Here is a 14,845-nt window from a genome sequence, read left to right on the forward strand (position 1 = left end):
TGCAGCTAAATGTGGAAATCTAGAAGTTGCTATCCAAGTTGTCCTGTTCCTCCAGAAGCTTATTCAGAGAAATTTAGCGTTGAAATACATGGAACAGCACAAAGTTACTTATCTATAGCCACTAAACTCACCAGAAAAAGTTGGGGCTTGCTCGTTCCAGTGAAAGGAACTTTTTAATGGCATGTCAAGCCTTAGTTACTGCCAAACAAACTCTCGGACACTGAAAATTAACTTTAAAATATGCAGCCTCATTCTTTCACATTTTAATTACTGTAGGAGATTTTAAACAATGCAATTTCTAAATTTCTGGGGTTTTTTCAATCCTTCTCTATTTTGTCTTCTGTATATGATTTAACATTGAATTAAATATTCTAACTTACATTTCCTGGTGTGAATTCCATACTCCTTATTAATGATTCTTCAGTCTGTTTCCTTACTTGCAGATACAGTTGCTTGCCCTTTCATACACAGGTCCCAGGCCTCTGCACCAAATGGCTTTCTAGTCAGTAAGCTACAGTGCAAAACCCCATAGCAAGTCTGTGGGCATGTATAATCGTAACGAATAGCTAGTGCTGCTTGTGAACTGCTGAGAGCAAAAGTCAGTCTGTACTGCATCACAATTACATTCTGAAATGTCGGGATAAATTGGTCTTTTTTGGGTTGGCAAGATGTAACTAGTGGGGTGCCACAGGTTTCAGTCCTCGGATCCCATCTCTTTGCAATCTGTTGTCGGCAAGATGTTGGAAAAAATTATAAGGGATAGGATTTATAGTTATTTGGAGAGTAATGAATTGATAGGTGATAGTCAGCATGGTTTTGTGGCAGGTAGGTCGTGCCTTACTAACCTTATTGAGTTTTTTGAGAAAGTGACCAAGGAGGTGGATGGGGGCAGGGCAGTGGACGTGGTATATATGGATTTTAGTAAGGCGTTTGATAAGGTTCACCATGGTAGGCTTCTGCAGAAAATGCAGATGTATGGGATTGGGGGTGATCTAGGAAATTGGATCAGGAATTGGCTAGCGGATAGGAAACAGAGGGTGGTGGTTGATAGTAAATATTCATCATGGAGTGCGGTTACAAGTGGTGTACCTCAGGGATCTGTTTTGGGGCCACTGCTGTTTGTAATATTTATTAATGATCTGGATGAGGGTATAGTTGGGTGGATTAGCAAATTTGCTGATGACACCAAAGTCGGTGGTGTGGTAGACAGTGAGGAAGGGTGTCGTAGTTTGCAGGAAGACTTAGACAGGTTGCAAAGTTGGGCCGAGAGGTGGCGGATGGAGTTTAATGCGGAGAAGTGTGAGGTAATTCACTTTGGTAGGAATAACAGATGTGTTGAGTATAGGGCTAACGGGAGGACTTTGAATAGTGTGGAGGAGCAGAGGGATCTAGGTATATGTGTGCATAGATCCCTGAAAGTTGGGAATCAAGTAGATAAGGTTGTTAAGAAGGCATATGGTGTCTTGGCGTTTATTGGTAGGGGGATTGAATTTAGGAGTCGTAGCGTTATGTTGCAACTGTACACAACTCTGGTGCGGCCGCACTTGGAGTACTGTGTGCAGTTCTGGTCCCCACATTACAGGAAGGATGTGGAGGCTTTGGAGAGGGTGCAGAGGAGGTTTACCAGGATGTTGCCTGGTATGGAGGGGAGATCCTATGAGGAGAGGCTGAGGGATTTGGGATTGTTTTCGCTGGAAAGGCGGCGGCTAAGAGGGGATCTTATTGAAACATATAAGATGATTAGAGGTTTAGATAGGGTGGATAGTGATAGCCTTTTTCCTCTGATGGAGAAATCCAGCACGAGGGGGCATGGCTTTAAATTGAGGGGGGGTAGTTATAGAACCGATGTCAGGGGTAGGTTCTTTACCCAGAGGGTGGTGAGGGATTGGAATGCCCTGCCAGCATCAGTAGTAAATGCGCCTAGTTTGGGGGCGTTTAAGAGATCCGTAGATAGGTTCATGGACGAAAAGAAATTGGTTTAGGTTGGAGGGTCACAGTTTTTTTTTTAACTGGTCGGTGCAACATCGTGGGCCGAAGGGCCTGTTCTGCGCTGTAATGTTCTATGTTCTATGTTCTATATTAATAACTTGAATGCTGGGATAGTAGATACCTTAGCCAAATTTGAGATTACATTACAATAGATGGGATAGTTCATTGTGATAATGACATAAGGAATTTACAAATGGATATGGATAGGTTAAGTGAATAGGGCAAAATCTGGCAGATGGAGTTTAATGTGGACAAGTGTGAGGTTATCCATTTTAATAGGTAATAATGAAGCATTGTATTTTTCCCAAATGGAGAGAAACTTCAGAGTGCTTTGGTGCAGAGGGATCTGGGTGTCCTCAAGCATGAATCATAGAAAGCTGGTATGTAGGTACAGCAGGTAATAAGGAAGGCAAATGGAATCTTGGCATTTATTGTTAAAGGAATAGAATCTTAAAATAGTGACGTGTTGATGCTACTGTACAAAGCATTAGTGAGACTGCACTTAGAATAGTGTGTACAGTTTACTTGAGGGGGGATGTAGTTGTATTGGAGGCAGTTCAGAGGAGGTTCACCAGATTGATTCCAGAGAAGAGAAATGTTGGGGAAATGTTCGGGGGAAGTTTTTCACACAGAGGGTGGTGGGCGAGTGGAATCGGCTGCCGTCAGCGGTGGTGCAGGCAAACTCAATAGGGTCTTCTAAGAGACTCCTGGATGAGTACATGGGACTTAATAGGATGGAGGGTTATAGGTAGGCCTAAAAGGTAGGGATATGTTCGGCACAACTTGTGGGGCCGAAGGGCCTGTTTTGTGCTGTAGTTTTTCTATGTTTCTAAGAGGGGTTTGTCTTACGAAGAGAGATTGGGCAGTTTAGGCCTATACTCCCTGGAGTTTAGAAGAATGAGAAGAGATCTAATTGAGGTGTACAAGATGATAAGGGGGGTTGACAAAGTAGACGTGGAGAGGAGGTTTCCTCTTGTAGGACGATCTAGAGCAAGTCATAGTTTTAGAATAAGGGTGGCAGATTTAAAACAGACACGAGTAGAATTTACTTCTCTTAATGGGTCTTGAATCTGTGGAATTCACTACCTTAGAGCGGGTTGGATGCCAGGACTTTGAGTAAATTTAAGAAAGAGGTGGACAGATTTTTAATTAGTAATGGGTTTGAAGGGCTATGGCGGACAGACAGGAAAGTGGAGTTGAGGCCAAGACGAGATCAGCCATGATGGTATTGAATGGCGGAGCAGGCTCGAGGGGCTGAATTGCCAACTCCTGCTCCTAGTTCTTTTGATTCTTATGAAATATATTGTTCATCGGGATAGCAACAGTTATGTTTACAAAAATAAAAGACAGACAAAAAAGGTCTATTTTACAGCACAAAAATCCATCAACTGGTTGTTAAACCAGGTCTACATTGGAGAAGAAACAAATACCTTGTTTACTTTTTCTGGATTGCTTCCTACAACGACAGAACACCCACATGTCTGCAGGTGAGAACTAATGGCCCTGCAAATCAACAAAAAGTTCCCATTATTGGAAGGGAATACATTTCCCATGTACTTATGGCAGGATTTAATGCTTAGCTTCATATGAGAAGTAGGTGAAATATTTTAGAATTTATACTTCAACTCAGAAAACTCTTACTCTATAAGAAAAGCATTCAAATTTAGACAAAGTATTCCAACAATTATATTTGACATTTATGCAATTGGATTGTTATGCATCATTCATTACCTATGCAGTCCCCACAAATTTTCCAATATCATAAAGCAGTCTCTGTCACTTCAATTCTGCAGTGTCTTAAGACCAATTTATGTGGTAATATAAACCAAATCCTGTGACTTGAGAATGCAAATTCTGCCGCAGGATTATCTAAAGCTTTGAGGCACCTCAATCACAGTATAATTATTTTTAAAATATAGTATATAACATGATAGCAACTGCAGGTTTTTGTGTAGAAGAACTGTCCATTGCAAACAATGGGCGGGATTTTCTGACCATTCCTGCCAGCAGGATTTTCTGGTCCTGCTGATGATGACCACCCACCACAGGCTCTCCCACGGTGGAGGGTGCGAAAAGCAGGAAATCCCGTTGACAGCAGTGGGACCAGAAAATTCCACTGCCGGCCAATGGTGGGCCACCTCCGCAAAACGTGCCCAATTTATAAGTTCACTGTGCTTTGCCCGAGTCCATGTGTTGCTTTGCTGTTTAAAATAATAGACACAACCTCCAGCTTTATCATTGAGCCAGGTAAAATAACCATGCTAAATGGCACCTAAATGAAAAACCATCAACTCACATTGTTATGAGTGCACAATGCAGATATTGAGAAGGCAATAAAGACAATTTTACATCTCAGGCAGGGTCAATAGGTTTTGGAGCAGGAGTTTGAGAGGGTAGTCACATCAATGAAAGACAGGGAGCATGTATTGCATGAGGAAATTTGGGTAACTATTCAAAAGGCAGGGAACAGAAGGAAGTAAAGAGCAGGAGCACCTAAAGCAATTTATGCTCTCAAATGGATTTGAAATTTGGAAAAGAAAGGCAGAGTCAACAATAAACAATAATGGTACCATATAATTTTGTGTCAGATTAGCAGTACAGATGGAGTGGGCTAGTGTGGTCTTTTGCATTCTCAACTCTCCAAACGTGGACATTTTGATGCCTCCCAGGTGCTAGTGTAAGGAACATGTTAAATGGACAGGAAAAGATTGTGCAAAGGGATTCTGAGAAATCAGTTATCATGATCCCTTAGAATCCAATGATATGTGTAAAGTTGCTCTGAAATTCTGCAAGGTGAATTTAGAAGATTAGGAAACCAGGTTCGGAGCAGGACTTCATTACTTTTGCCGAGCCATGTATGATGATAGTACAGAAAGATTAGAAATACAGATACATAGCTAAGAGTATGGTGTCAGGAAAAGGGCTACTTTGTTAGACACTGATACAAGTTATAGAGGACATGCTATGCCACAAGGACAAGCTACATCTGAACAGGTACAATGATGTACAAGTAATAATGGTTAAATAGAACAACAGTTAAATTGAAAACAATCACGGAAGGAGTTGCTCAGAAACAAAACTATCCAGGAAAGATAAGATAAGAATGAAGGCTGAATGCGATATTGGTTAAAGATGGAATAAATGTTGTCAAGAGGCCTGAAAGAGACAAGAGTGGGAAACAGTTTGAGTTTCATTCAAATTGACTCTTAGATAAAAAGATCTTGTTACATTATTAAGGATGCATTGCAGTTCTAAATTGTGCAAAGGAAATGGAATAAAAAAGCTGCAGCCATATTACACAGATAAAGAAGAATAACAAGTATTGTCTTGGCAGATTTTACTCATCAATTGGGAGAGGAGGAGTAAAAGAAGAAAATTCATCCTCTGTGATACGAGACAACCGCCAAGTTGTCCAACATTCAGAATCTGTTTTGTTTACCCCTACACATTCTACAGTAGAGCTAAAGCAGAGTACATCTCCAAGCACATTTATAGCCTTGTCAAAACAAATAATGCAAAGGCTCCACGTGTATCTCAGACAATATTAGGTGATATGGGACCTAGTTGCAGCATAGACTCCCATCTGGCCCAAGCTTCATAACCCTAGGCATGACTACTGGAGAAATAATCCCATCTTTCCCATGGGTACCTTTCTGCTAGTCCAATTCAACATAATATCTCACAACTTTCAAGCCACAAGTACCCTTACCAGTGATGTCCTCAACATTGTCACCATGTACCTACATGTACACATTGTCTAGATACAGTTCATCTTCACTAGATTAGCCTAGATATATTTTGAAATTTGTAACACAGCAAATAATATCCTGAGAAAGTGTATAAGCATTATGTAAATAGCAAAGAAAAACATACAAAAGATGAACAAAAAAAAAAGCAGCTATGAGAAACAATACATAGAAACATAGAAGATAGGAGCAGCAGGAGGTCACTTGGCCCTTTGAGCCTCTCCGCCATTCATTGCGATCATGGCTGATCATCCAACTGAGTAGCCTAAATACTGCTTTCTCCCCATAACCTTTGATCCCATTCGCCCCAAGTGCTATATCCAGATGCCTCTTGAATAGATTCAATGTTTTGGCATCAATTATTTCCTGTGGTAAGGAATTCCACAGGCTCATCACTGTTTGGGTGAAGAAATGTCTCCTCACCTTCGTCCTAAATGGTCTACCCCGAATTCTCAGACTGTGACCCCTGGTTCTGGACTCCCCCACCATCGGGAACATCCTCCCTGCATCTATCCTGTCCAGTCCTGTTAGAATTTTATAAGTCTCTATGAGATCCCCCCTCATTCATCTGAACTCCAGCAAAAACAATCCTAACCTAGTCAATCCCTCCTCATACATCAGTCCCACCATCCCCGGAATCAGCCTGGTAAACCTTCGCTGCACTCCCTCAAGAGCAAGAACATCCTTCCTCAGAAAAGGAGACCAAAACTTTACACGATACTCTAGGTGTGGCCTCACCAAGGCCCTGTATAATTGCAACAACACATCCCTGCTCCTGTACTCGAAACCTCTCACAATGAAGGCTAACATGCCATTTGGGCCTCCTTTACCGCCTGATGCACCTGCATGCTTACCCTCAGTGACTGGTGCACAAGGACACCCAGGTCCCACTGCACACTCCCCCATCCCAATTTACAGCCATTCAAGTAGTAATTTGCCTTCTTGTTTTTGCTTCCAAAGTGAATAACCTCACATCTATCCAAATTATATTGCATCTGCCATTGATTTGCCCATTCACCCAATCTGCCCAGATCAGTCTGAAGGATCTCTGCATCCTCATCACAGTTCACCCTCCCACGCAACTCCAAATCATTAATACATATTGTGAATAGCTGGGATCCCAGCACCGAACCCTGTGGCATCCCACTAGTTACTGCCTGCCAATTTGAAAAGCACCCATTAATTCCTACTCTTTGTTTCCTCTGCCAACCAGTTTTCTATCCATCTCAATGCACTTCCCCCAGTCTCATGCACAATAATCTTTTGTGCGGGACTTTTGTCAAACGCTTTCTGAAAATCCAAATATATCACATCCATTGGTTCCCCCTTGTCAACTCTATTAGTTACATCTTCAAAGAATTCCAATTTGTCAAGCATGATTTCCCCTTCATAAATCCATGCTGACTCTGTCTGATCCTGCCACTGCTTTCTAAATGCTCTGCTATAAAGTCCTTGATAATGGATTCCAGAATTTTCCCCACTACCAATGTTAAGCTTACTGGTCTATAATTCCGTTTTCCCTCCATCTTCCTTTCTGAATATTGGAGTGACATTCGCTACCCTCCAATCTGCAGGGACTGTTCCGGAGTCTATAGAATCCTGGATGATGACCACCAATGCATCCACTAATTCTAGAGGCATTTCCTTAAGTACTCTGGGATGTAGATTATCAGGCCCTGGGGATTTATCCACCTTCAATCCCATCGATTTTCCCAGCACCATTTCTCTACTAATTTTGATCTCCCTCAGTTCTTCCCTCTCACTAAATCTTGCATTCGTCAACATTTCTGGTATCTGATTTGTGTCCTCTTTTGTGAAGACAGAACCAAGGTATGTATTCAGTTGCTCGGCCATTTCTTTGTCCCCTATTATACATTCCCCCGTTTCTGTCTGTAGGGGACCTACATTTGTCTTCACCAACCTCTTTCTCTTCAAGTATCGATAGAAACTTTTAGTGTCAGTCTTTATGTTCCCTGCAAGCTTACTTTCATACTGTATTTTCCCCTTCTTAATCAATCCCTTGGTCCTTCTTTGCTGCATTCTAAACTGCTCCTAATTTTCAGACCTATTATTTTTCTTGGCCAATCGTATGTTTCTTCCTTAGATCGGATACTCTCTCTAATTTCCTTTGTAAGCCATGGATTGGCCCTCTTACCCATTTTGCTTTTGTGCCAGACAGGAATAAACAGTTGCTGTAGTTCCCCTGTGCATTCCTTGAATGTTTGCCATTGCCTATCCACTGTCATCCCTTTAAGTGACTCTCCCCAATCTATCAAGGCCAACTCAAGCCTCACATCCTCATAGTTTCCTTTATTAAGATTCAGCACTCCAGTCTCCGAATCAACTACCTCACTCTCTATCTTGATAAAAATACAATTCAATATTAATAAAATTGAGTGTGATTTTGGCACCCTCCCTGTTCTTGTGAGTTTACAGTCTTAGTCAATCCTCTGTGCAATGGGGCTGAGTACAGGTGGTAGTTTTAACCTTAGAGAGGGAACATAAGGGAAGGAACGGAGCCAGAAGTATTATCTTATACTTCCTGGCAACCGAAGGGATAGCAGAGGGTTCACAGCAGGTCTGCACATACTTTCAACTGCAAGAACCATAGGGATCAACAGAAACTTTTTTTAAAATTCTAACTATAGAAATTTTGTTTCAGCATCATTGACCATCCGTGTTGGTGAACCTTGGCTCGGATAAGCTGGCAAAAGACACTTAAGGGGTTGACAGTGGATAGGCAATGGCAGACATTTAAAGAACACATGGATGAACTTTAACAACTGTACATCTGTCTGGCGTAAGAGTAAAACGGGGAAGGTGGCTCAACCATAGCTAACAAGGAAAATCAGGGATAGTGTTAAAGCTTAAATTGGCCAGAAAAAGCAGCAAACCTGAGGACTGGGAGAAATTTAAAATCCAGCAAAGGAGGACAAAGGGTTTAATTCGGAAGGGGAAAATAGAATATGAGTGTAAGCTTGCAGAAAACATAACAACTGACAGCAAAAGCTTCTATAGATACGTGAAGTGAAAAAGACTGTGAAGACAAATGTAGGGCCCTTACAGGTAGAATCAGGTGAGTTTATAATGGGCAACAAAGAGATGGCAGACCAGCTGAACAAATACTTTGGATCTATCTTCACTAAGGAAGACACAAATAACCTTCCAGAAATACTAGGGACAGAAGGTCTAGCATAAAGGAGGAACTGAAGAAAATCCTTATTAGTCAGGAAATTGTATTGGAGAAATTGCTGGGATTGAAACCTGATAAGTCCTCAGGGCCTGATGCTCTGCATCCCAGAGTACTTAAGGAAGTGGTCCTAAAAATAGTGGTTGCATTGGTGATCATTTTCCAGCATTCTATAGACTCAGGAAGTGTTCCAGTGGATTGAAGGGTAGCTAATGTAACCCCACTTTTTAAAAAAAGGAGACCGGTGGTGAGGAAAATGCTGGAGTCAATTATTAAGGACGTAGTAACTGAGCATTTGTAAAGCGGTGACAGGATCGGTCCAAGACAACATGGATTCACTAAAGGGAAATTGTGCTCGACAAATCTTCTGGAATTTTTTGAGGATATGACCAGTAGAGTGGACAAGGATGAACCAGTGGATGTTGTGTACCTGGACTTTCAAAAGGCTTTTGCCAAGAGATATCTGAGCACAATTAAAGCTCATGGTATTGGGGGTAATGTATTGACGTAGATAGAGAACTGGTTGGCAGACAAGAAGCAGAGAGTGGGAATAAACAGGTCCTTTTCAGAGTGGCAGGCAGCGAATAGTGGGGTACCGCAGGGTTCAGTGCTGGGACCCCAGCTATTCACAATATACATTAATGATTTGGACAAAGGAATTGAATGCAAAATCTCAAAATTTGCAGATGACACTAAGCTGTGAGGAGGATGCTAAGAGGCTGCAGGGTGACTTGGACAGCTGGCTGAGTGGGCAAATGCTATATAATGTGGATAAATGTGAGGTTATCCACTTTGGTGGCAAAAACAGGAAGGAAGATTATCTGAATAGTGGCAGTTTAGGAAAAGGGGAAGTGCAACGTGACTTAGGTCTCATGGTATAATAGTCGCTGAAGGTTGGCATGCAGGTACAGCAAGCGGTGAGAAAAGCTAATGGCATGCTGGCCTTCATAGCAAGAGGATTTGAGTATAGGAGTAAGAATGTCTTACTGCAGTTATACAGGGCCTTGGTGATTTGATTTATTGTCACATGTATTAATATACAGCGAAAAGTATTGTTTCTTGCGCGCTATACAGCCAAATCAATAGCATAAATAGAGAAGGAAAGGAGAGAGTGCAGAATGTAGTGTTACAATCATAGCTACAGTGTAGAGAAAGAGCAAATTAATGCGAGGTAGGTCCATTCAAAAGTCTGATGGCAGCAGGGAAGAATCTGTTCTTGAGTCGGTTGGCACGTGTCCTCAGACCTTTGTATCTTTTTCCCGACGGAAGAAGGTGGAAGAGAATATGTCTGGGGTGCGTGAGATCCTTAATTATGCTGGCTGCTTTTCCGAGATAGCAGGAAGTACAGACAGTGCCAATGGATGGGAGGCTGGTTTGAGTGATGGACTGGGCTTCGTTCATGACCCTTTGTAGTTTCTTGCGGTCTTGGACAGAGCAGGAGCCATACCAAGCTGTGACGCGACATGCTTTCTATGGTGCATCTGGTAAACTTGGTGAGAGTCATAGCGGACATGTCAAATGTGGTGAGGCCATGTAGTGTGTGCAGTTTTGGTTTCCTAGTCTGAGGAATGACATTCTTGCTATTGAGAAAGGACATTCTTGCTACTGATGGAGTCCAATAAAGGTTCACCAGATTGATTCCCGGAATGGCAGGACTGACATATGAAGAGAGACTGGATCGATTGGGTTTGTACTCACTGGAATTTAGAAAAATGAGAGGGAGTCTCATAGAAACATATAAAATCCTGATGAGACTGGACAGGCTAGATGTGGGAAGAATGTTCCCGATTTTGGGGAAGTGCAAAACTAGGGGTCACAAACTAAGAATAAGGGGTAAGCCATTCAGGACTGAGATGAGGAAGAACCTCTTCACTCAGAGAGTTGTGAACCTGTGGAATTCTCTACCACAGAAAGCTGTTGGGACCAGTTTGTTAGATATCTTCAAGAGGTCACTGGGCGTGGTCCTTGCGGCTAAATGGAGAGAAAGCTAACCATGCACTCAAAGTGCGTGATCAGCCATGGTCATATTGAATGGAGGTGCAGTCTCAAAGGGCCAAATGGCCTACTCCTGCTCCTATTTTCTATGTTTCCTCCTCACATCCTAAAACATATTTTTGCTTGCCTGGGTATCTCGGTCAATTTGTAGTGTGCCCAGAGATCCAACAAAGAACATTAATTTTTGGCATACTGGTTTTATCATGCACCCTCATGTGATCTTCCATATTTTTAGAAGACAGCAAAACAACAGTAATATAGCAATTAAAATAACTTTCCCATCTGCTTGAATAAGTAGAAAATTAAGAAATTGCCATGACTATAACGTATTCTTAGTGGCACTTATCTTTTTCCTCACCACCCATGGATGCTACTTGGTGCATTTCCTCCTCAAGATTTCCGGCACATTCTCAAATTTGAATCAGTTTCATATCTTCCAGGAAATAACTGGGACCAAATGATTTTAAGTGATGGTTTTCTTGCAGTATAACAGGAAACCAAATATATATTTAAACCAATCCCACTCAATGTAGATATGCAAACTCAATGAAGCCAGATGTCTGAGGGAAGAACTAAAGACAAGTAGACAAAACCTGTGACAGCGAGAAGCTAACATCATGACATAGATTAAAGAGCTAAATTTTCATCAGTGATCTCATGCCTCCTAGTAACTGGCTGAGCAACTGGACTGCCAGAAAACCTGCATACCCTTTCAACTCAACAGCTGTGTAGCTGTATGGCTTATACTGGGAAAAAGCAGAAATTTTGTCTCAGTTAAAGGGTGAAGAATGGAATAACGTGGGTTAAAAGGTAAAAAGGATTAACAAAGGCATTTTAATTCTACGGTATGAGCAATATAGGAAAGTCACAAGGAAGAATATGCAGCTAGATTCAAACCAAAGACCCAGAGGTGAAAGGATGATGTTCCCATTTTCACCTTAAACATTGTTCATTTCACACCTCTTCGGGGAATCAACAGAACAAAGTTTAACGTTAAATTAACAATGCTGAAATAAGGTTCACATTCATTGTTAATTAGTGATACATATGCACACAGTTAGTCCCTTTTATGTCACAGCAAACAGTAAACAAGAGTATAAAGGAATTAAAAGGTTGAAAATGAATAAACTATACTGGAGTAGAAGTGGGTCACAAAGGCCCTTCCACTGCGATTGCATGCTGGCCAGCCAACTGACAGTCAAGCAATGGAGATGACGACAAATCGGCACTCAAGTGCAGGAGGTCAGGAGCAGTAGCCCACTGTGACCAGGAAGGTGGTGTTGCGGGTCCACAATATGGCTCTTGGACTCAGCATGCAATTATCAGTCAGTTCTATGCAAAATCATTAGAGGTGCTTAAGATCCAAACAACACAAATGCCCCCTCTAGCCCAGTTGGTTAACCCCTCATTTGCCAGTCATCACTCAGGCATCCATTGACCCAAAGCAAGACCTTGAAGTCTGTGGAACCCACTTGTGATCAATGCAGAGTCAAGAATCCAGATGGCTTCAATGTTCGGTGTTGGCTTCTACATATCCTTCTCTAGGCCACTGGGGCATCTTCCTTCAGGCTGAAGGAGGAGACATCAATAACCTTCTTTGTTTTGCCAGGGTGAGTGACAAACTTCAGTCTCCCTTGGGTTAGACACAAATGGGTGGGTATTAAAGTGTGGATGTTGGGACATGTGAAGACTCCAGATTAGCAGAGCAGGCTCGAATGACCTACTCCTGCTTCTAGTTTATATGGAGAGAATGGCTACAGCTTTATCAGGGGTGCTGTAGGCACAGCAGACCCATAAAGGTCTGAATGCCAAACTAACACTTGCATGAAACTGGCCCCAGAGGCTGCAGCAGGTATCAGAGAGGGTGGTCTCCATAGTATCAGTGTTGAAATGATTCTTGTGTGTTTCCACAGTAGGAGAGCCTAGAACATGAGGAATGGGGCACAGACCAGCAGGGGTGGCCCCACATTGCCATTTTGACACCACTGAAGGAAGAGGCAATGGAGTGGGTTAGCCATGGGGAAGGTCAATTCATCAGAGTGTGAGGCCAATGTACCTATTGGGAAGGACAGGCCCCACAGGTAATGGGCACTGGGAGGAGCCACAGGTAAACACGATGGATGGTCATGGGTTTCAAGTTTCAGATGTGTCCAAACAGGAGCTAATTCTAGGTTTTGGTCTGAGGGGTTCACATCAGACTGATCTGTTTTCGCCCACAGGTGAAATCCAACCAACAGTCAGACAACATTTGTTCTCACCTATTCATATCAGGACCTCAGAGGTTGCAGCATCACATCCTTGCCCTGCACCTTCCACCAGCTCAGATACTGTCAGTGGGTATGCAAGCAGGTAGTGATTCAGTGTTACAACCTGATACCAACACCACACAAGCGCCAGACCAGTTACTGGAGGCTGTGACAGCTGAAGTTTCTGACACTCAAGAGGAGCAGGGGAAACCAGGCTCCTGCTGTGGTCCTTAAGGCAACAGGTGCTGGATGCTCAGCGTAAGGTGTGTGAAGATTTGGTGGAGATTCCAGAAGGTATGCACACCCAAACTCAGACAGTGGGAAAATCCATCCAAGCCACAAGCACTGTGGTCATTTCTCGTCTGCTCAGTCAACCCTTTTGCCTGTTCACATGACCTCCTTCAATGAGAGACTGGCATTTCTTCTGGACAGTCAAATCCAGCAAGACCACTGGTGGCTGTCAGTGATTGATGTTTAGACCTACATGCCATCACCTTGCTGCTGAGTGAGAGTATCATGGCAAGGTGAGTTTAGGATGAGGCACCAGGGTATCTACCAAGGCCTCATCCTTCACAGGTAAGTAAGGAGATACAAGTGTACTTTGTGACAGAGGAGGAGCAATAGCCATCTGCAAGTATGAGCTTCTCTGAGGGCATTCCTGATGATGACAGTGGTTCTCAGCCCTTCTGCCAACTGTTCAGGGGTCTCTCAGTGTACCAGAACCCTCACGGCCTCAGGCATCCCACCCAGATCACACGACAACATGGTCAGTAGTCTGCCTCTACTGGAGTTGGCAGCGAAAGGGAAGCACCATGTAGAAATGCTCAAAAAAGATAAGAAATCCCTGTGTAGTTTCCACTTTGGAAATCCAAGTAGTATACCTGGATTTCCAAAAGGCATTTGATTAAAGTACCATACCACGGGTTACAGCACAATATAAGAGCTCGTGGTATAAGGGGTACTATATTATCATGGACAGGCCAAAGGATTGATTGTCTAACAAGAAGCAAAGAGTAGAGAAAGTGGAGTGCCGCAAAGATCAGTGCTGCATCCTCAACTATTTAACAATCTATATAAATAACTTGGATTAAGAGACTGAATGTATAGTTGCTAAAATTGACACAAAGATAGGTAGGAGAGTAAATTGTGAGGAGGACATAAAGCGTTTCTAAAAGGGATGTAGATAGGTTAAGTGAGTGGCCAAAAAATTGGCAAATGGAGCATAAATGTAAGAAAATGTGAATTTGACCACTTCGGCAGGAAGAACAGAAAAACAGGGCATTATTTAAATGGAAGAGTGCAAAATTTGACAGTAAAAAGGTGATCTGTATGTCCCGGCACATGAATCATAAAACGTTGGTATGCTAGTGCAGCAAGTGATTGGGATGGCAAATGGAATATTATTATTTATTGCAAGGAGAATGGAATATAAAAGATAAGTTTTCTTCTAATTCTATAGGGCATTGGGGAGATCACATCTGTGTACAGTTTTGGTTTCCTTATTTGAGAAAGGATATAACCGCATTAGAAGCAGTTCAGAGAAGATTCACTCAAGTGATTCCTGAGATGAGGGGGTTATCTTATGAGGAAAGATTGGACAGGTTGGGCCTGTATCCAGTGGAGTTTAGAAGGATGAGAGATGATTTAAGGGGAATTGACGATGTGGATGCTGAGAGACA

The 14,845-nt window shown here is 42.4% G+C and overlaps 1 protein-coding gene across 1 annotated transcript in view; it reads right to left on the reverse strand.

The window, feature by feature from the left end:
• The window catches only part of c9orf72 (C9orf72-SMCR8 complex subunit), a 49,011-nt gene that overhangs the window by 12,383 nt on the left and 21,783 nt on the right, over window positions 1-14,845 (reverse strand). The window contains exon 5 of the mRNA XM_078213907.1: window positions 3,420-3,492. Coding sequence (XP_078070033.1) covers window positions 3,420-3,492 — 73 coding nt within the window. The remainder of the gene's footprint in view (window positions 1-3,419; window positions 3,493-14,845) is intronic.

The sequence above is a fragment of the Mustelus asterias genome, chromosome 6, assembly GCF_964213995.1.
Source record: "Mustelus asterias chromosome 6, sMusAst1.hap1.1, whole genome shotgun sequence".
NCBI classification, from domain to species: Eukaryota; Metazoa; Chordata; class Chondrichthyes; order Carcharhiniformes; family Triakidae; genus Mustelus; species Mustelus asterias.